This window comes from Nannobrachium achirus (genome assembly GCF_963921795.1).
Source record: "Nannobrachium achirus genome assembly, chromosome: 3".
Classification (NCBI taxonomy): Eukaryota; Metazoa; Chordata; class Actinopteri; order Myctophiformes; family Myctophidae; genus Nannobrachium; species Nannobrachium achirus.
The window spans coordinates 28,017,928-28,039,557 of NC_137812.1; the positions used below are offsets into that span (position 1 = coordinate 28,017,928).

Genomic DNA, 21,630 nt, shown 5'->3' on the forward strand with positions numbered 1-21,630 from the left:
TGACCTGAAAATGCATTTCTGTTCAAATAGAGCTGGAGAGACATGAAGACTCCTCTTACTGAACAAACAGAATATAGAGCTATTTAAACAAAGAAAATAACTTGCACTACCTACCTATTGTGCAATTCTGAGGTACTTTTACTGTAGCTGATTATTTCAATATATTATAGGCCCACTCAAGTAAAATGTTGACTTACTTGTAAATGTAACAGTAATTTGGCATTGCTACTTTTAAAGAATCTGAGTAGATTTAGTTGAAATGTTGAAAATGGGTGGTCCTCCCCTTTTGAAGTAGTTCCACTGTTTGATCATGAGCCTACAATGGCCTTTATCATCATGGCCCTGTTACATTCACACCAGGGAGAGAGCAAGCAGTCTTCTGAGCAATGAGCTGTTTATCTTTGCAATAGAGGAGCTGTCTCATGCCATTCATTTATCAGTCGTTGATTTAATGATTTGAAGTCAGTCATAGGCTATTACTGTGTCTCCTTCTGAGTGTCTGTATGTATCGCTACGTTTTGAGTCGTGCTGTAGGCTAATTCACAGCACAGTCGTATCTCGTATCCCAGAGAGAGTGATGATATAAGAGGTTAATGTGCGCATGACTCTACGTGTCCCATCTTAAACGCTGAGAATTAAATGTACAAACAAAGGCAGTGAAGCAAGTTCCCGGGAAATTATATTCCGCCAAAACGCTACATAATCACAACTCCCGCCACTGTACTGTGTATGAAACCAAACCAGTGACGCTCACGTAGCGTCACGCTGAAAGCTGAGCCAATGGAGATGTAGAAAGTCACCACAATGTCACCCAGTGCACCAATCAGATGACAGCGGAAGTCCAGCTGATCGGGAGGGGGGGAGTTTGCAAAGCATTTGGCGCAAGTTTAGTGTTTGTAATTGTACTAGACTAGTAGTGCCAGCTGCCAGCAAGAAGAAAGAAGAACACTCTCTCGGATTTCAGCTTTTCGCATTTTTCGCTTGGCAGATTTACCTCGTTTTCGAATAAGGTACACTTGGTAAGAATGACTCTCTTTATATCCGTTTGGAAGCCAAGGAGACGGGCGCGTTTTTAACTAATATCTCAGGAGAAACTTTGCGGCTAATTTGCATCGCATTTCGTTGCTGCTGTTTTGCCTGGTCATAATAACCAAATTGCGAGTATTACATATTATTTACCTTTCTTGCTTATTGGAGATACATGTGTGTCATGATGTCCAGTCATAACCATACACGAGGGATTGACAATTGTATGTAGATTGTAGTTTTTATGTGTTGGGCTTTGGCGCCATTAAACAATACAGGCTCTAACAGTGTTGCCTCATCTTAGTCCATTTAATCATTATACATGATATATTAATAAAACAATGTCTCTGTGTTTAATCGTAAGTTACACTTGAATCAGCAACCTCATTTGGTTTAAACATTTTTGTTACAGTCTCATGTATTTCATGATGAGTGTTTTGGCGGTGGCCTTGTTTCTAGCCGGGCACTGTACGATGGCGCGTGAATGCCGATTGCCGACTGTTTTTTACGACAATGAATGCAACCGTGTTGTGTTGTTGTGTTTCAGCTTTCGAGGGGAAAATGCCCAACACACGATCCAAGGGCCAGGCTCAGCCTACTCTGCAATACCCCAAGCGTAAGTCCATCAGAGCCGGCTGCCAGGCTAAGAAGAGCAGCCCGCTGCCAGAGGGGCCGCCGGTGGAACTGAAAACGCTGATCCAAGATCGGCTACTAGGACCCCTCTCTCCAAGAAGGGCAACTGAAACACTGACCCCAGTCCGGCTAGGACCCCTCTCTCCCAGAAAGAACACTCCTCTGTCCTCATGCCTGACGACAAGACTGCCCCTCAGCCCTCGCAAACGTACAGGTGAGTGTGTGGGGCATTAGTTACATAATATACAATATCTAATTGAGAAATAATGAAATAATAATTATGACTTTATTAACAGCTTGCAAATAGTACAGTGGTACGATTATGATTATACAATTATTATGCTAAAATGATAGCACAAAAGCCCTTAAGGGCTTGATTCCATTGTGGTCCTTTTGTATTCAATTAATCAGGGATAGGGATTGTGGTCCTTTTGTATTCAATTAATCAGGGATAGGGATGAGTAGCCTAACTTGTTCAAATGCAGAAATAATGATGTGTAGTGTTTGAGTCGTTGCCCACAATCGAAAATGTTTAAGTAGGTGACTTAACATTATTACATTATTTTACAATGCTGTATGTTGAGAGCTACTTACAGTTGTATGAATCTGATTGCAACAAATAAAGGTCTCTGATTCTGGTCTTTGATTCTTTTGAATCAAGCAATAACATGGTTACCAGACAGACAGTGATATCATTTGTGGCATTATCTAGCAACAGTACATGTTATACATGGTCAGTATAGACAGTATACCTCTGCATCAATGTTTCCTCCTAGACAAGTTCCCATTCATTTATTGTTGTTTCTTTTGTGTCTTCAAAGGAGATGAAAATGGCTGTAACTTCAGTGCCAACTTGATGGGCTCGCCCCCGAAACAGAGCAGACCGGCGCTGGGCCTGGGCTCCCCACACAAACCAGCGCTGGGCCTGGGCTCCCCGCGCAAACCAGCGCTGGGCCTGGGCTCCCCGCGCAAACTAGTGCTGGATGAGAACTCCATGAACTTTACCACTATACTGTCACACAGAGGAGGCCAGGGCCCAATGTCACCCCGGCAGCCCCTCACTCCCCCCTCCAGAGCTCTGCCTGGCAGACACCAGGAGACCCCCAGTGGGAGCCTCACCTGTCCCGAGAAGAAGGCACCGGTCAAAAGCTTGTTCTCTGAAAGTAAGGCTGCCTTTTCTCTTTTTGTTCTTTGAATGAACGACTGAGATTTTTGATAAAAATGCACATATATACATGACGAGAACATACTGTATATTTGTACATCTCTGTCGCACCCAAAAGCTTATTTCCATCATGGTCCATTCAGTGCAGACTGAGACATGCAGACATTTTTTTGAATTTAGGCCTACAAGGTTTCCACCTGGCAGCAACGATATGGCTGGCTCGTAAGGCTACTAAAATTCAGTGTCCAAGACGGCAATCATATTCTGAAACATTTGGCCTTCTTTTGATTTCATAGTGGAGTAAGTTTATGTCTTTTAGTTTTTGTTTCCAACTTTGTTCACCAATTGCTGCTGAATGACTCTTTTTGCAGAGTCAAAGTACCAGGGTGTGAAGCAGGCCCTCCACACGGCTGTCCCAGAGCGCCTACTGTCCAGGGAGACGGAGCGAGCGTCCATTCGCTCCTTCTTGGAGAAGCAGGTGCTGAAGGCCCTTCCCTCCAGCCTCTACATCTCTGGAGCCCCGGGCACAGGCAAGACGGCCTGCCTCAACTGTGTTCTGCAGGAGATGAAGGTTAGTGTTGTTGTAGCCTACAGCAGTGGTTCTCAACGTGTGGGTCGATTAACTTAATGTGCAACATTGTTTTCTCACTCTAAAGTAAACAAATCAACATAAAGTTTACGTGTATAGAGGGGCATCTGCACAATTTAAGGACTTTGTAATAGCTCTAAAATGACAAATGAAACATGGACCAGATATTAGAGGCAGAAATTGTGAAAATAGTCAATCTACATTCCCAAAGCGCCTCGCAACGCGAGACGACGTGAGCATGTAGATCTGCAATTTTCACAATAGAACCGTGTTATACAAAATCTAAATGTAATACCTCAACTCTTAGTGCTCGTCAGGGTGGGGGGGTCCCCAGTTAAAATATGATTATTTTGGGAGTCGTGGCCTGAAAAGGTTGAGAAACACTGGCCTACAGGAAACGACCTTCCGTGCTGTTTGTTGTTGCCTTCAGTATGTCTAGACAAGGGCTGTGCAGTGTGCAATATTGACAATGTATCTTATTATGTATTCTTTTACAAATACTACTTTTTTCACATTTCGTAACTGTCGGGTAGAAACCTCTTATATCCAAAACTTAAAGCTGTACTGTGGAAGCTGCTCAACTAGTGGTCAGTAGCGGTATTGCTTTTTTCGGCCGGAGCTTTTTTCGGCCGTCGCGAGCACCTCCGCCTTGCCGATACGATTCCGTAGAGCCGTCTCCCATCATTTTTAGACCAGAATTGAGGGAGTAGCAAGCAAGATTCCTTCACCAATGTAAACACAGTTGCTGAGGGAAGCTACTTCCTTTAGAGACAGCAAGACTCGCTGTGATTGGCCGGTGGTGTATGATCGGCGCTGTGATTGGCCGGTAGTGTATCATGTGGGAGATGACATCATTTTGCCGGGAAATTCTCCCCCCCTCACAACTCATAGAAAACATATAAAGAGAAGGCTTCAGAAGCTGAAAATAACAGAGTGGGGGTTCTAAAACTTTAGCGATTTAACAGTTAGGACAATTTTAAGATTTGTTTTATAAAAAAAGTTACATGGTATAACTTTAAGGATTGAAATTAATAAATGGCGAAAGTAGCACATCTACAAGCTCAAAACGCGTCGCTTCGCACCATGTTTTGAGCTTGTGGATCTGCTAACTTTTATGCGTTTGTGTGCCACTGTAGTATCGTAAAAGTATGGCATTCATTTACGGAAAACAAGGAAAGGTATGGGTTCTGCCTTGACAGCAATGATTTTATCCCGTCCCGGGATTTGTCCCGTCCAGCCCTTATCTAGACTCTAGACTAGCGTTCTCAACGGGCCGGGAAAGTTAGGCCTGGCCCGAAAATAATGGATAGTTGTTGCAGTCCTAATTATAGCCCAACTGTTCCCAGGATGAGCTGAAACCAGTGAAGACTGTGGTGGTGAACTGTATGACCCTGAGGAGCTCCCACGCCATCTTCCCTCTCCTGGCTGACAGACTGGGTGCTCCTGGCAGCCACACGGACACCAAGCTACAGAAGCTGCTGACCAGCCCAGGGCCCGCTGTGTGAGTAACTCCCCTAAAGAATCACATCCACTTGAATATATACAGGAAATCAGGAAATGACAACGTTGCTGAGAAGGAAATGACAACGTTGCTGAGAAGACGCAGTCCGGAACGAGTAAAGATTAACAACGGGTGATGATAAGGAAGAAAAGAGTAGTAGTTAGTAGAATCATATCTGTATAAAAGCTTAGAGGAGCCTGGTGTGCAATTAATGTCAGATTTTCAACGTATAATGTAATAAAGTAAGTTAAACCATTGTTTTTCTCTCTGTACTCTCTGTACTCTCCCAGGCTCCTTGTGTTGGATGAGATGGACCAGTTGGACAGTAAAGCTCAGGATGTGCTCTATACCATCTTTGAGTGGCCCTACCTGCCAAAGTCCCGCCTGTGCCTCATTGGTAAGTTCAGGGTGATGCTGCTGATTGCATGATCAGAATCAAGGGCCAGGTTTTTCTTCATTACATACGTTGACAATGATATTAATGACATACAGTGGAGATATGCATTACATTTGGTCAGCATGTTGTTCAGGTGGGTTCCCGTTGTGTAATGTGCTGTTGTGTTCTTTTTCCAGGCATTGCCAATGCTTTGGATCTGACTGACCGCATCCTGCCTAGGCTGCAGGCAATGCCTCGCTGTCGCCCCCAGCTGCTCAACTTCCCTCCCTACAGCAGACAGGAGCTCGCTGCCATCGTACAGGACAGGCTCACACAGGTAACACAAATGCCTTCGGTGAAAGGAGGAATGCACACATCAAACTAGAAATAGAATACTTGTTCCCCCTCATGATCTCGGATATTTAATTAAAGAAAAGGTTAAAACCCCAGTCTGCTACTGGCTGGCTGTAATGGCCTCCGAAACATAATTATTTTACATATTTTGTTTCTTCACGAAACACAGCGTCCAGTGTGTGTGGGAGGCTCCTTTCACGGCACTGTTAGTGTTTCACAAATCATAGGTTAGAACTGGGCCCAACAAAATGTTTGTCGTGTGATTTTTATTTTGCATGAATCCATGTGATTAATGGGAGTTGTTTTCTGATGTCAGGTGTCTGGTGAAGGGATGCTGGATGCCGCAGCCGTACAGTTCTGTGCCAGGAAAGTGTCTGCCGTGTCAGGAGATGCCAGGAAAGCTCTGGATATTTGCAGGTAAGATTTGACCCCATTAGGAAAGTGTTGTGCGAGTGTTTGAGTCACAAAGTGTCATTTTGATAGTGGATCAGTGGTTCTCAAAGTGAGGCCCGGGGACCCCATGGGGTTAATATAGCATCACAATCGGCAAAACCACTTTAACCCTATTTTATGTCTTGGGCTATTTGAAAATGGCCAATCTACAATTTCATATTGTGCATCGCACTGTGACGTGTTGTGAGATTTTGTTTTTGGCCTATTTTCTAAATATTTCGATTTTTGAATTTGGCATGATCTTGAAATCTAACACCAATTTTCTTTTATGGCCACAAAATCTTGTCGGATGGGATTCGGCGACCAATTTGTGGGTCCCTGACAAGACAACGTTGGAGAACCAGTGCAGTAGGTCACTTAAGTCTCGTTGTGTTTACAGGAGAGCGGTGGAGATGGTGGAAGCTGATGGGAGAAAAAAGGCGCCCACGCCCACAGATGACGGCAAAGGTGGGTAATGGGCCCATTCATGTAGCATGTGACCAGACAGTCATCTCTAGGTTACACAGCTTCCTTTAAGCAACATGGAACTGGAAGTACTGTACATAGCCCATAACACTTGCTTAGGCCTTGACAACCATGCGTTCCCAACTTTGTCATTCTAGTATCTCATACAAAATAAGCAAAAATAGACGATATACAAGCTCAAAACGCATCACGTTGCGATGCGTTTTGAGCTTGTAGATCGGCTATTTTTGCTTCTTTTGAATTGGAATCCTGAATTATGTTTTGTTATTTTCTAATTGGAATCCTGAAATGTAACATTTTGATTTGATTTAATTTCAAACACATTTAGTTATATATTCATGTTGACTCTATGAACCTAAATACAAATACCTACATTAGACATAAAAAAAATACATTTGAATACTACTATACTAGTCATTAAGCTACCAATATAGACTGACAGAATTAAAGCAGGTCATGTTTGGAATTGTAACAGCTGAAATCAATAATATATCAGTATTCCGGTATTAACCAGCGGGCCGCATTAAGTGAAGATGGTGGCCGCCAGTTGCCCATGCATACCGTACGGTCTCTCACTCTGGACTAACCCTTGCCACGTCTTGTCCATCCACTCTGTTTCCAGTGACGAAGGTGAGCGTGCCACAGGTAGCCCGGGTGCTGTCTGAAGTGTATGGGGACCGCATGTCCTCCACGGGGGGAGGGGAGGGGGAGAGCCTCCCCCTGCAGCAGAAGCTGTTGGTCTGCTGTCTGCTGCTGCTGACACGCACTGGGAAGAGCAAGGAGATCCCACTGGGCAAGGTGAGAGAGAGAGAGACGACCAGGGTTCCCACGGTCATGAAATTCCTGGAAATATTTTGAAATGAGAAAAATACTTGTCCAGTACTGGAAAAGTTTTGGAATTGATCAAGGGTCCTGGAAGGTCCTGGAAAAAAATAGCTATGCATTGTTTTTGGTTATTGGTTTTGTTAACACATTTACTTCCACCATAAATCGACTTTGAGGGTTCCCTGCCACGATTTTCTTACCTTTTGACATGGGCATGTGCGTGTCCATCGTGCATCCCGTTCGCAGCGTACACACTTTATTTTTGCTACAGTGCCTGTATTTGGGCATTGCACATAAGAGTCAGGTGACTCGTTATTGTGCTGAATTATTGTTATATAGTCCTGGAAAACGGGTTAAATATTCTGGAAAAGTTTTGTAAATTCATTCGTAAAACCGAAAACGTGTGGGAACCCACACATGATATGATTCTAAAATGTGAGTTCTGCATAATGAGTACTTTTTCTTTTATTACTTTATTTAAAAAACTTGAGATTGTGAATGTAGGGCTTTTATTGTTATTGATACTTGTTATTGATACTTGAATGAAGTCCAAAAAGTAAGAGTACTTCCACTACTTTTTTTTATTTTATTTTTTAAACCTTACAGGGATAAGTATTCCTGTATCTGCATTAAGCTCATTCTGCTTTTCTTGTTATTTCTTCAGCTCCATGAGGTGCACAGCCGCCTGTGTGCCAAGCGTCAGGTTGGGGGAGTGGGCCAGGGAGAGTGTCTGTCCCTCTGTGGTCTGCTGGAGAGCCGGGGAATCTTCTCTCTGAAGAAGGCCAAGGAGACTCGCCTCACCAAGGTACAGTATACAGCTCTACGCAATGGTGGAGATCAGGGGTCTTCAACGTTTTCAGGCCAAGGACCCCTTAGTTGAGAGAGCGATGAAGCAGGGACCCCCACAACCTTATCATAGATTCCATATAGTTTCATCGTTTGACAGCACAGTTGTCAGTGTATTTTGGATTCATGTCAATTTGTGTTTTCAGATACTTAACCACTTGAACGGTCAATACTTAATAAACTTGACCTTTCACTCTGTACTTAGTCTGCTCTTTTTCCAAGTACCGGGTCCAGTTGACAAATTAGGTTTTGGGTGGTTATGTTTATGCATACAGTAAGATGCTTTTGGATAATATCATTATATTACTTATGGCTGTATTTATGTTAGTTTGAGATTATTAGTGTGGTTGCTATAGGCAACACACTATTGTTATACTGTTAGGTCAGACATTTTTGCCAGCAAAGTGAACCTGCTTTTTGTTAACCTTTGCACAACAGAAAAGTGAAGCTTTTGGTCATGCTTCACTCACTGTCGTCATGCTTCACATGCCATCATTTAACCCAATAATCATCAACAAATACAAACACTGTGTACAAAAGAGACGGGGGAAAGTTACATTTACAATCCTGTTAGGTGCTGGGAAACTACAATGACCTTCCGTGTGTCTGTCCTCCAGGTGTTTCTGAAGATCGAGGAGAAGGATGTTGAGAACGCTCTGAAGGACCGCGCTCTGCTTGGCAGCATCCTTGAAGCCGGTCTCCCGTAAAGCCTGGCCATTATCGTTGTTATTTGGCCCACAGATTCATTTATTTATTTTATTTTATTATTAGTGACTTTTTGTTGCTGCCCTTTTTTCAGGTTATGAGTTAAGTTTGTTGAGCAGACAGGCACAGTTGGCTTATGAAGCCTTTTCCCTTAAAGCTACAATCCAGGACATATTTTATTGAATAAAGGCGTATTTTACAATCTATATACAGGTAGTAGTTTTGTTTTTAAAACATAATATAGATAAATAAGTAAAACGTGGCAGGTATGAAATGCAATATGACAAAACAAATCCATGTAGACTGTTGTATAACTAGAACATCTGTATGTCATCATTCTACATCTTCATTGCAGATTGAAGATGACATTGTTAAATCTACCTCTGTGTCGTGACAGGAAAACAACAGACCAGTCGGATTGTAGCTTTAAAATATAGGGGGAGCATTTTCTTTTTATCAGCATTTTATTTCATGCTTGAAAACCGCTGTTGGAAATAACGGCTTTGTTTATTCTTGTGAATTTGTATATTTCTTTTCTGTAATAAACGGATATAAAGACATTTTAATTAGCAGTTGTTTTGTGTCATGATGAGGTGGTATTCAACATGGATGTTTCATGATGACTGGTATTACACCGTTGACCATAAGGGGTCGCTAGTGGTTGATCATTAATGCACAAGTATATCCTGACGGTGGTGAAAAGTTGAGTGTTTCTGGGCAAACGTTTAAATGGAAGAATCCAATTATGGCTGTCAGAGGTGAGAACTTTGCCAGGCTTTTTCTCAGCTTGAGATTATTTAAATGACTTATCGAATCAAACTATCTTCATATTTCATTCAGTGCAGCTTATACATTTGAAAGTTAACTATCTGCACATCAATGAGGGGTCGGGTGGGCAACTTTAATGGTGGAGAGGGCCACTATATTTCCCCACTCTCCAGAGGGCCACTGCATATAGCAGAAACCTCTTATCGTATCTCTGTATTTTAACGTTTTTCATAGTAATTCCCTACTTTGTCCAAAAATGGCAGATCTACAATGTAGACTGTATATTTTTGCTATTTTTGAATTGGAATACTGAATCATTTTGTGCTATTTTTAATTAGAATCCTATATATATTTTTTTTTTTTATCAAATACAAAATGAATTTCAAATGCATGTAGTTATACTTTAACATGTCAACTACATGAACTTGAATACAAATATATTGGACATAAAATAGACAATAACATTGCAATATTATAGTCATTAAGCTACTAATGTAAAGTGGGTCATGTTTGGAATTGTAACAGCTGAAGTCAATATATCGGTATTCTGATATTAACCTGTGGGCGGCATTAAGTGAAGGTGAGGGCCACATAGCCTACCCTGGGCAGCCTGTTGCCTATGTATGTTGATGGAAGCTGAATTGCCATTCGCCTACAGAAAACGTCTGAAAGAACATTAGCGTATTGTTTTGTCCTTTTTAATAAACTCATTTTATATACAAACAAAATGTTATAACTATATACCGGTATAACGTTTTCAAAAACTAAAATGTATTACCAAAAAAAAAACATTATTTTTTGTCTCAAAAAATTCTATTATTTTTATGATTACTTTCATGAGTAAGTAAAAGAAAAATCTAAGAAATTCCATAAACAAATGTTAAAGTAGTGAAAAAGTATGAAAATAGCTGATCTACGAGCTCACAACGTGCCACATCAAGATCTATTTTCACTAGTTTGGGTCCCCGGCAAATGTCTGATTTCCCTTTTGGGTCACAGGCTAAAACGTTTGGGAACCACTGCTCTAGATATGTGCAGCATTTGACACAGTGAACCGCCAGCTTCTCCTGACACTCGGACCTATTAATGCATTTCTGGTCCACGTTACACTGATAAGAACCTAGATGCGCGAGCAGGTCGGTACCAAATAAGCCAATCAAACCAGCGCTCCCCAAAACAACAGGTTTGGGGATTGTTGGGAATTGATTACATGATACAGTCACCTCACCTGTGCATTTAGTCTCAAAATGTTTGTAAACAAGAAATGGGTCTATGGTTTTGGGAAAGGTTTGCTTTCATCCTCCCGTATCCTCTCTAAAGGCTCTGTTGACCCCAGAGTCCTATTTGGGTTAAAAAACAAATCAAATCCTCTGGATCTAAGGATTCACATGCTCTGTTTCAGTGGAGGTTGAACTGGTTGGTGGTTTTCGGACTTCATGTGGACACACATACACATATATACACACAAAAACAAGATTGTATAAACAAATACCTACAGTTCCCCCACCCTCAGGTACCACAGTCAAATAATGTAAATTATTATGTAGCCTATAATGCTGAACATTTGAAACAAAAATCTTCATATATATTACCTTCAACTTAAGTAGGTGAAGTAGGAAACTATATGCTGCTAGGTTATCGGCATATAGGCAGAAACAGATACACGTGAGGTTAAAATAGTAGAAAGATACTGTATATAGAGATAGATGCAGCACTAGAACAGTAGCAGAAATAGAACATAGTCTCACATGCAGGTGAGATGTCTCTGTCGGGTGTGGAAACCTCATGTACAAAACTGTGACTTGTCAGGATTCAAATGAAAAAATAGCAAAAGTATCAGTAGTAGGCTACTGTTGTTGATGCTTTCGTGTGATGCTGTAGTATGATCAAGTAGGGTATTAATCCAGGGAAAAAAAGAAGTCAGGACAGTCTGATAGTAGATAGTAGCTCAGTGGAAACGGTTCTGAAAATCTGGTGACGTATTTCGCTGAGCTTTGACTACACACTGTTTTCCTGGAGGGAGCAAAGCTCACCTCCTACGATGCACTGGGTCGTCCTAACTCCTCCTCACTCTGTTGTCCTTCACATGCTTTGAGATGGCCTGGGATGCTGTCATGTAGCCTTTACGCATGTTCACACGCTTGAAGGCTCTCCGCATGTCGCGGCCTCCGAGACAGTCAGCAGGCAGGCCTCCTCAGCGGGTGCAGGACATAGCTGGTTGGTGTCGATGGAGGTTGTCTTGAACCTCTCTTGATTTTCCCTTGTGTAGCAGTAGTGGTTTTGGCTTAGTGCCTCTGCCTGATGACAAAAAGTCTAATATCTCCCCTGGCAAGGGGGAATTCCCCTTTAGGCTAGTGGTTAAGATGATGGCTTTCCACGCGGGAAACCATGGTTTGAACCCTAGGTGTTACAATGGTGCCGTGACCTGGGTCGGGGGGAGGTCAAAAGAGGGGTGAGTGTAGCAGTAGTGGCTCAGGGCCTCAGAGGCTTGATGACCAAAAGCCTAATATCTCCTGGCCAAGAGGAATTCCCCTTTAGGCTATAGTGGTTAAGATGTTGGCTTTCCACGGCGGGAGACCCGGGTACAAATCCCAAGCGTTAGATATGTGTGAAGACCATAAGTGAATCGGGAACCAGAGAGTGAGTAGAGCTACTGGGGAGCTATTGGGGTGTCCGCTCAACATTTGCAATCTTTACAGAGACCGTCGATAGCTTCGGCCACCTGGCTGAAGACCTCTTCCGCCGGGGGCTCGGAGTCGATCTTTCTGACAATGCCGTGGCTCTCGTAGAAGGTGATGACCGGCTCCGTGGCTTTGTAGTACAGATCCAGCCGCTTCTTGATGGTCACCTCGTTGTCGTCGACGCGGCCGCTGGTCTCGCCGCGCTTCAGCAGCCTCTGGAGCATGGTCTCGGGCTTGGTTTCAATGTACACCAGCAGGCAGGGTTTGCCGATCCTCTTCTCGAACTCCTCGCACTGCTTCACGTCACGCGGGTAGCCGTCCACCAGAAAGCACTTGACAACATCAGCCTTGGCGACGATGGCATCCCTAAGCATGTCCAGGACGGTGTCGGAAGGCAGAAGCTCTCCCCTCTCCATGATGGCCTGGAGCTGCTTGCCTCTCTCGGAGCCTCCGGACACCTCGGCACGCAGGAGGTCCCCAGAGGACAGGTGGGTGTAGCCGTACTTCGCCACGATCTTCTTACACTGGGTGCCCTTTCCAGAGCCGGGTCCGCCTACAACAAAGATGATTTTGGCTCCCTTGAGTTCGTCTGCCATTTCGATGACGTCTCGGTTGGAGGTTTACTTTTTCAATTGACCAAATATGACTCAGACTGCGGATACTGTTGGCACTTAAGACCTGGAATGCTGAATATTGAGAAGTCTGAAAAGTTGCCAGAGACAAGGTAGCTTTTTCTATAAGTAGCTATTGTGTGATGACATCATTATGTAATGACGTACCACTGTGTCCTGTAGAATCAGAATACAGAATGAGGTTATGCAAATTGAAACAAGACAAGACAAGGTCTAATAACTAACATGAGGACCTCAGACTTCATGTGGCCAGTCTATGACTTCAGCCATCTATGGCCTTAGCCTGGCATGGCTCTCTGTGAATCTCTGTGTGGAACCTGCATTTCCCTAGTGATAAACCAGCCCCATAATTACATACTGGGCCCTGATTGGTGCCCCACAACTTCAGGGGCAGGGAAATAAATGGTAAATGGTGCATTTATATAGCGCTTTTAATCCAAAGCGCTTTACATAGATTGTGCATTACATTCACCCATTCACACACACATTCATACACCGGTGGCGGAGGAAGCCATGCAAGGCACCAACCTACTCACCGGAGGCAATTAGGGGTTCAGAGTCTTGCCCAAGGACCCTTCGACATTAACTCAGGGGGAGCCCGGATTCGAACTGGGAACCCTTCGGGATTTATACCCTTCGTGCTCTAATACCAGTTTCTCTACCCCTGAGCTATGCCGCCCAAACAAATCCAAACACATTAGAGCGGGCCAGACCAAATCCGCAGAGGACTAATTACTTGCGCCAGCAGAGCGTGCAAGTAGGGTGATCGGTGCTGTCTGGATCTGGCCAGACAGTACAAAGCTGTCTGTATTTGTCCTAAGGTCCTGCCTTTGTACTGTCGGTGCCCAACACCACACCACTCCACACTGCCCACTTGTGCCAGGTTTTCCACTATACTATAAGGACCCGGGTAGAGTGGTGTGAAAATGGTACTAAAATGTATCCAATCCAGAGTAGGTCTGAGCTAAGCCAAACAGGGCCAAAAACTTCATAATGACTGATCACTCAATGACTTTTCATTTAGACCACCAGGATATAGTTGTAATACATGCCACCATGAGGCCGATTCAGATTTTGCCCTAAAATCACGAAAATCACTACACAGTATGTCTACACTCATGTCATCAACATGGATCAGGAAGATTTTGGAAAAACACATTTTTGCTCTATTTGTGGAGATAAGTGACCTACGGTCGCTTATCTCCCGATTAGGGAGTCTTACTGGTAATCGCTGTTATAATCTATTATAGTGTATTATAATTATCATAGCAATATATCAATACTTCATAGTGTATTATAATCACAGTTATAATCCATTATAGTGCATTATAATTATTAGGATAGTTGTAATACAAATTTATATTGTATTATAATCACAGTTAAAAGGGTCAATTTGTTTCTTACCGATAGGGGTACTTTTGTGTTATGGAAAATGTAGATATTTTTAATGTGGTGTAGTGTTGTGTAGTGTGGTGCTAAAGCTGAGAGGCAGCTTTATACATACAGCTTTATACATACAGACAGACAGACAGACAGACAGACAGCAAGCACCCTTTGTACTGTCACTGACAGCTGATCGACTGTCGGCTGCACCGATCACCCTACTTGCTCACTCCGTTGGCCTAGTAGGCCATTGGCTACGATTGCACAAGGAGTAAGTTGGCACCTTGACAGAGTGCAGTCTAATTATTTTTGTCGCCCTGGCAGATTCAATCTTTCTCGGTAGCGTCTCCACCTTTGACATTCTTAGTCTTTCACTGGAAAGTCCTCATTTATAGGCCTTCAAACATTGCAGGGAGATTGGTTTTAATCGCTTTAAAGCAGCGCTATGTAACCTATTTTATTGATTACAATGTCATGTTGTCCAATCTGCATGGTTGAGTACGTTAATATAACTTGTACAATGTGGGTAGTTGTCTTCCTGCTCCTCTATTGAGACATTTAGACTGTCAAAGGCAGGGGTGTCACATCTAATTCTGGGCCCTGGGTACAAGGATTCACTGTGAGGCCCCCATGAGTGTTCTTCATAGGGGGAGGGTGTTTAACCCATTTAGACTGGGAACGCATATTTTGTGCTTTAACTCTTGTAAAATAGCAGATCTACAAGCTCACAGCGCGGCACTCTTGTAGATCTGCTAAGGTAGATCTTCTAAGGTTTTTTGAATAACCTATGTTTCTGTGTCAGTGGTGTTCAAACCTTTTCATGTGAAGGAGCCCCAAAATGATATGTATTTGGCGACGGACCCCCATCTCAAAATATTTAGTTCCAGGGACCCCCCAGAAGCAAAATTTGAGGTACAAATGTTCGCTTAAAAAAATACATATATTCAAAGATTTGCACACATTTTCACGACTTTTCAAAAATAGCATCTCTACAAGCTCGCTGTGAGCTTGTATATCTGCTATTTTTCAATAGCTAAAGTATAAAATAATTAAGGCTCCATTGGGCCCTAATAACCCAGTCCCCCCCCCCCCCCCCCTTGTGACACCCCTGGTCAAAGGTCATGTCTCACCTACCTAGACACAGTATCTGACACGAATTTTGACCTGAAAGTCAAGATCCAATTTATCCCCTGAGCAAGCAGCCAGGCTCTATTCAAATCCAGGGTAGAAGAGGAAAGTTACACAGTGCAGCTTTAATATACAAATACATTGTACTAACAGTTAACAGTTGTACTTTGTTAAGTATAATCTACTTTGCTCCTCAAACATCTGAAAGTAATTCCATCACATTGAGTTTACTCCTACTTTAAATTAGGAAACAACATACTCTTTGATAAAATAGTATTTTATTACCACATGAGAATATAACTGGTGCAATAAAAAAAAAACATCAATTTGTAAACATAATCATGGTTTACACGTAACAGTTTTTAGTTTGCTCCAATGCCATAAGGAAGCCATTCAGTTTATTTTCATCTTTACACTTTAGTGTTTGGTTTAATTAGAGACCAGTTGTTGCACAAATAGAGAATGTACCCAGATCTGGTTACCGTGTACTCCAGCAGGCCACTTTTGAAAAGGCCTTGATCTGTGATCGAAAGTAATTTGATTTGCCAAAGCCAAGAATACCCTCACTGACTACAGCACAAACACCCCATGAGGCAGATGCTCAAAGACCACACTTTACATCACCTTACATCACTTTTAACCACTTAAACCCCATATATGGTCAGTGTTGTAAAGTAACCAAGTACATTCACTCAAGTATTGTACTTTTTTTTGGGTACAATTTGTATGTATTTTTTTACTTTACTGGCGTATTTCAAATTGTCAGTACTTTTACTTCTACTCCACTACATCTCAGAGGCAAATATCATACTTCGACTATAAATATTTGAAAACTTGAGTTACTAGTTACTTTGTACATTTTGGTTATTATTACAAAACATACATTAACCACTTCAGCCCTATATACAATTTCGCCATTTGAAAATAGACGATCTACAAGCTCACAATGTGTCGCTTTGTGAGCTTGTAGATCTGCTATTTTCAAAAGAAGTTTATACATTTTATACATGTGAAAACCTGTGAAATGGGACATTATGCATAATGAGGACTTTCTACTTTAAGTACATTTTGATACCAATACTTTGTACTTTTCCTCAAGTAGATTTTGAATTCCAGACTTTTACTAGCAACAGAGTTTATCTACATTTCAGTATTGATACTTTAACTTAAGTAAAACATTTTGAGGACTTTTCCCACCACTGCATATGGTTGACCAGGCTCTATACTAGACAGTGTATCATCTGTTTTCTGTTGTTGTGGGGAAGGAAGGATTTCCCTGAAAATAGCAGATCGTCAAGATCGACAGATCACAATGTGGCGTGTTGTGAGCAGTAAGGATGCTGGGGTTTATAAGTGGTTAAATGAATGTCAGGTTACGACACTTGTAAGTCAGTGGTTCTCAAAGTGGTGTCTGGGGTCCCTGCGGGGGTCTTTGAAGGGGTTCAAGGGGGTCCTCAGCTAAATTGAGTTACCATCACAATCAGTTTAACATTAACCAATGATAAAGAAATAGTATTTTTGTTTGGAGAAAATCCTGAAACTATTTGGAACAATTTAGATTTTCTTTTTATCACAAAAATGTTCTCTAATGGTGGTCATTGACACAAAATATTTTCCGATTGGGGTCTGGGACCAAATACATTTCAATTTGGGGGGCTTTGACATGAAAAGGTTGGAGAACCACAGTTTTAAGCCATAAAAACATAACCTGTCTCCCATTAATATACAAACCCACTTGTGGATTTAAAGGGTCAGCTCAAAAGTCATGACTACAACTCATGGTACACTTGACATTACTACGGACTGTGTTCCTAAGCTTGGTTTTATAGATTTTTTTTTTTTACAACAAGGGTTCATATTTTAGATTGTAATTAGAGAAAAGAAAAAGTGAGTGTTAAAATGTTTACATTTGCCTCGTTCTATTGTTTTATCACGTTTACCGTGCTAAAATGTGGGGCATGCGTACGTATGGGGGCATGCGTACAAGTGGCTAAATATGTCTTTTTAGACACAATAAGCCAGCAGTTTACAGTAAAACTTCTAGCCCCCATAAGTCACATCCAACCATGAAAGGTTGCGTTGTATCTTGGGAATGGGCTTATTCTGTGTAAAATTACATATTTAGCCACTTGTACGCATGCCCCCACCCACTGAAATAAGAATTTCTAAAACAATAGAAATAAGTAAATGAAATCAATTTAACACTCATCTTTTATATTCTTTAATTACAATCTAAAATATGAACCCTTGTTGAAAAACTAAAGTTGTCCTTTAATTTCAGTACAGTCAAATTTCAGAGACTTGAAACCTGTTTGAGAATCCATGCTAAATCAAATTAGCGTTTTACCAAAGTTACCGTATGTTACTGGTGTATATGAATGCATTTGAGTGGTTTGAAAAAATAACCCCCCATATTGTTCGGATCGGCGGTTCTGGACACACAGGCATTTACATCAATATTGTTTGTGTTGTGTGATTTTCACCGGTCAGTCAATGAAAGAAAACAGAACATCATGGAAACAAAGCCAATCTACAAGCTCACAGACGCATCGTAATCATAATGCATTACAAGCTTGTAGATATGTATTTTTTTCTGTTGCTATTTTGAAATGAAATCTTTGACAATGACATGCCCAAAGTAGGGATGCAGCTTCAAAGTATGAATTGAATTTGAATTGAGTAAAAAAATATACATACATTTGTATTTATTTTTATTTAACCACACTGTGCAGCGGAAGGCACCGCTCCTCAGTGACTCAACAACACTAATGGATAGCCGACACGCTCACAAGGTTGAAGTGTTCTGCTTGCAGCGTGCCGTGATTATTAAGAAAATAATTTGTTCTTTGTTTAGAAATTGTTGTGTTGTTGAAGAGGCAAACTTTCTAGTCCACATTCGCTGTCCTTCTTCTGCTCTGCTCATTACTCTCGTTCTTTGTCTGTCTCTCTCTGTCTGTCTTTGTCTGTCTGTCTCTCTCTCTCTGTCTCTGTCTCTCTCTCTCTCTGTCTCTCTCTCTCACTCTGTCTCTCTCTCTCTCTGTCTGTCTCTCTTTCTCTCACCTGCCCTATACTGTTCCTCCTCCTCTACAACAAGTTGGTGTAGAAGGGCTATTACTGTACATTACAGTCTATAGAATCAGTCCGCACTCACAAGGTGAAGGACACGTTTTGGCTACTCTTGAAGTAGTCGAAACGTGTCCTTTTGTTAAAAAAATAAAATAAAAACAAATCTAGGACAAGTCACCTTGTGAGTGCGGACTGTTTCTATAGACTGTTCACTAAGAGTCTACTCTGCACCCGTCCGTCCGTCTCTTAACCTATTGACAGTAAAACAGAGGACGCTCAGCTCGGGACTTGGGACTTTTCGTTCCCACAGTATATATTTTGGATCTATTATGTTACAGGTCATGGTTGCCATGGTTTCTTGTCTCGGCCCCGCTGCTCTGGGATGTGCCTGAAGCGACATTTATCGCCGTACAGACAGCCAGTGGTTCTCCAGAAGAAGCATTCGTCTCCATTGATGGGTAAGCTCCGCCTGGGCCTGCATGGATGGGGGGGGGGGGGGGGGAGAGAGAGAGAGAAGTCACTTCAGCACACTTCAACAGGGGGGCCCGGCAGTGGTGTAAAGCAGTGGTTCTCTCAACCTGTGGGTCAGGACCCCCAGGGGGGTCCCCAATTTTTTTTTTGGGGGGGGGTCCCCAGATGATTAACATAATGTGCAACATTGTTTTCTCACTCAACAGTAAACAAACCAACATACCGGTACAGTTTAAGTGTATAGAGGGTATCTGCACATTTCTAAAGTGACAATTCAAGGACTTTTTTAATACCTCTAAAATGACAAATTAAACATTGGCCAAATTGTCAAATATATTTCTCCCTCCAATATATATATTAGACGCAGAAATTGTGAAAATAGCAGATCTACATGCTCACAACGCCTCGCATGTGAGCATGTAGATCTGCTATTTTCACAATAGAACCGTTTTATACAAAATGTAATGCCTCAACTCTTAGTGCTCGTCAGGGTTGGGGGGGGGGGGGGGGTCCCCAGTTAAAATTAAGTACACTTTTGAGTTATTTATACTTTACTTTATTCTTGTACTTTATTCACAATTTCCGATACGCCTACTTTTAAGCCTACTTCTACTCGACTACATCTCGGATCCAAATATTGTACTTTTACTCCACTACATTTATTTAAAAAATGTTTTTTCTAGTTACATTGCAGGTATAAATTATAAAATTGCAAAACATATATTAACCACTTTAGCCCTATTTTATACCTAGACTATTTGAAAATAGCCGATCTAGCCGGTCGCAGGGTCCTTGTTCAAGGGCTTTTAACAAAATCTTTTTACAGACTAAATAAACGTGGATGGTGGTCAAAATGACTCGCTCAATCTGTAGTGGGGGTCCCTGCTTCATGTCTCTCAGCTAAGGGATCCTTGGCCTGAAACAACCAACGCATAAAATAAAATAAAAACTGGACGTTCAAGGCCTCAGACCGACCGACGCCAAACTAATAGCCTTGTCTACGGCAGCTTGAGGTCTTCTACTCGCTGCAGGTGGAAGAGCTCAAACCAGTGTTGATTTCGTCGACTAAAACTGACAAAAAATGTTTGTTGACTGCGTTTTTTTCACTGACGAAAACTAAATAAAAAACTAAGCTGTGATGACTAAAACTTAGTCTAAAGTCTAAGTAAGACTAAATATATTGACAATTTCGTCAACAAAATAAAAACTAGACTAAAACGTTAGGGAGGGACTAGTGCTGAAGAGAGTCATTTTATGTTTGGTTGCTCTCAGGTGTCTGCGACGCGTTGTGAGCTTGTAGATCTGCTATTTTCAGCACGCAACCAACTTCCAAGTGTAAAATCTGTCATTACGATGCCATCAAGGCCTGCCAAAATACATTTTAGTTGACTGAATCAACTGTAGATTTAGTCTCCTAAAATCGTATGATATTTAGTCGACTAAAATTAGACTAAAACTAAAACTTTTAGGTGACTAAATTATGACTAAAACTAAATGACATTTTATTCAAAAGACTATGACTAAAACTAAATCTAAATTTGCTGTCAAAAACAACACTGCCTCAAACTAGAGTCGAACAGCTCAGCATGCACAAAGTTAGCAGTACCCTGTAGTGGCTGAGCTGGTGTTGAGGCCACCACAGCTGGTTCTCTGAAGCCAGCGGTCAGGGTACCTGATCACCAGCCTGCTGCCCTCCAGCTCCACCCCCTGGACAGGAGGACACACAACAACCACACTGTCAAGTCACTTGTGTTGTTTCCCATGATACAGTGGTTATATATTATTATCGACATGTTGTCATTTAATATATAAATAACCACACTGTGTAATTTGTATACAAGCCCCCACAGTAAGATAAGATAGGACCTTGATTGTGAATTCAGTCACCAAAGACAGCACAGCAGTTAAAGGGTAATACCACCCATTTTAAACATTGAACTATGTCATTAATATACCTTAGAGTTGTTTTAGAGTTGTCTTATAGTGGGGGGAAAAAAAAAAAAAACTTTTCTGTGTTGCCTAGAACTGGAGGATTCTTTGGCTTCATGTACATGTCAATCCTCCAGTTCTAGGCAACACAGAAGGGGACTTTTCAATTATTTCCAACTCTAAGGTATATTAATGACATAGTTCAAAGTTGAAAATGAGTGGTATTCCCCTTTAAGATGCAGATTACAGGGCAAGAAAAATGTACTGTAGTATGCAGCATGATGGAAAGACATCACAATTCAAAGCAACACCATCAATAACTGGCAAAACCAAATACAACATGCAACATACAATATATAGTCCAAGCAAACTAGCTCATTTTGGAACCAAAACACAAAGTAATTGTAACATAATTTTTTTCTTCACAGACCTTTTCTATAAGGTCTCCAGAACAACATACTAAAAGTCCTAAGAAATCCTAGTTGCGGAAATATGTTTAATTGGCACCAATCCAAGAAATCCACCATGGAGGAAAATACCCAGAAAAATACTTTTTTTTTTCTGGGTATTTAAGGAGGATCTGAGGGGTCTAACTAGGGGTTTGTCATGATGCCGAATCCATTGCAGGCATTTT

The 21,630-nt window shown here is 41.7% G+C and overlaps 3 protein-coding genes across 3 annotated transcripts in view; 1 reads left to right on the forward strand and 2 right to left on the reverse strand.

The window, feature by feature from the left end:
- Positions 1 to 894: 894 nt before the first annotated feature.
- cdc6 (cell division cycle 6 homolog) lies at positions 895 to 9,085 on the forward strand. The gene is made up of 12 exons (XM_080722495.1): positions 895 to 1,019; positions 1,574 to 1,873; positions 2,481 to 2,822; positions 3,196 to 3,395; positions 4,760 to 4,914; positions 5,205 to 5,311; positions 5,488 to 5,627; positions 5,961 to 6,061; positions 6,477 to 6,544; positions 7,185 to 7,360; positions 8,052 to 8,192; positions 8,851 to 9,085. Exons 2-12 carry the CDS (start codon positions 1,588 to 1,590, stop codon positions 8,938 to 8,940), a joined length of 1,806 nt encoding a protein of 601 aa, XP_080578621.1. The 5' UTR covers positions 895 to 1,019; positions 1,574 to 1,587; the 3' UTR covers positions 8,941 to 9,085.
- Positions 9,086 to 11,762: 2,677 nt separating this feature from the next.
- ak1 (adenylate kinase 1) lies at positions 11,763 to 12,983 on the reverse strand (the record flags this gene model as incomplete). The annotated part of the gene is made up of 2 exons (XM_080722496.1): positions 11,763 to 11,896; positions 12,404 to 12,983. 2 exons carry the CDS (start codon positions 12,981 to 12,983, stop codon positions 11,763 to 11,765), a joined length of 714 nt encoding a protein of 237 aa, XP_080578622.1.
- A 4,704-nt stretch (positions 12,984 to 17,687) lies between these two features.
- Positions 17,688 to 21,630, reverse strand: part of LOC308282153 (uncharacterized protein) — a 48,506-nt gene continuing 44,563 nt past the window's right edge. The window contains exons 15-16 of the mRNA XM_080722497.1: positions 20,674 to 20,774; positions 17,688 to 19,071 (exon numbers count right to left, since the gene is read on the reverse strand). Coding sequence (XP_080578623.1) covers positions 18,936 to 19,071; positions 20,674 to 20,774 — 237 coding nt within the window. The 3' untranslated portion in view covers positions 17,688 to 18,935. The remainder of the gene's footprint in view (positions 19,072 to 20,673; positions 20,775 to 21,630) is intronic.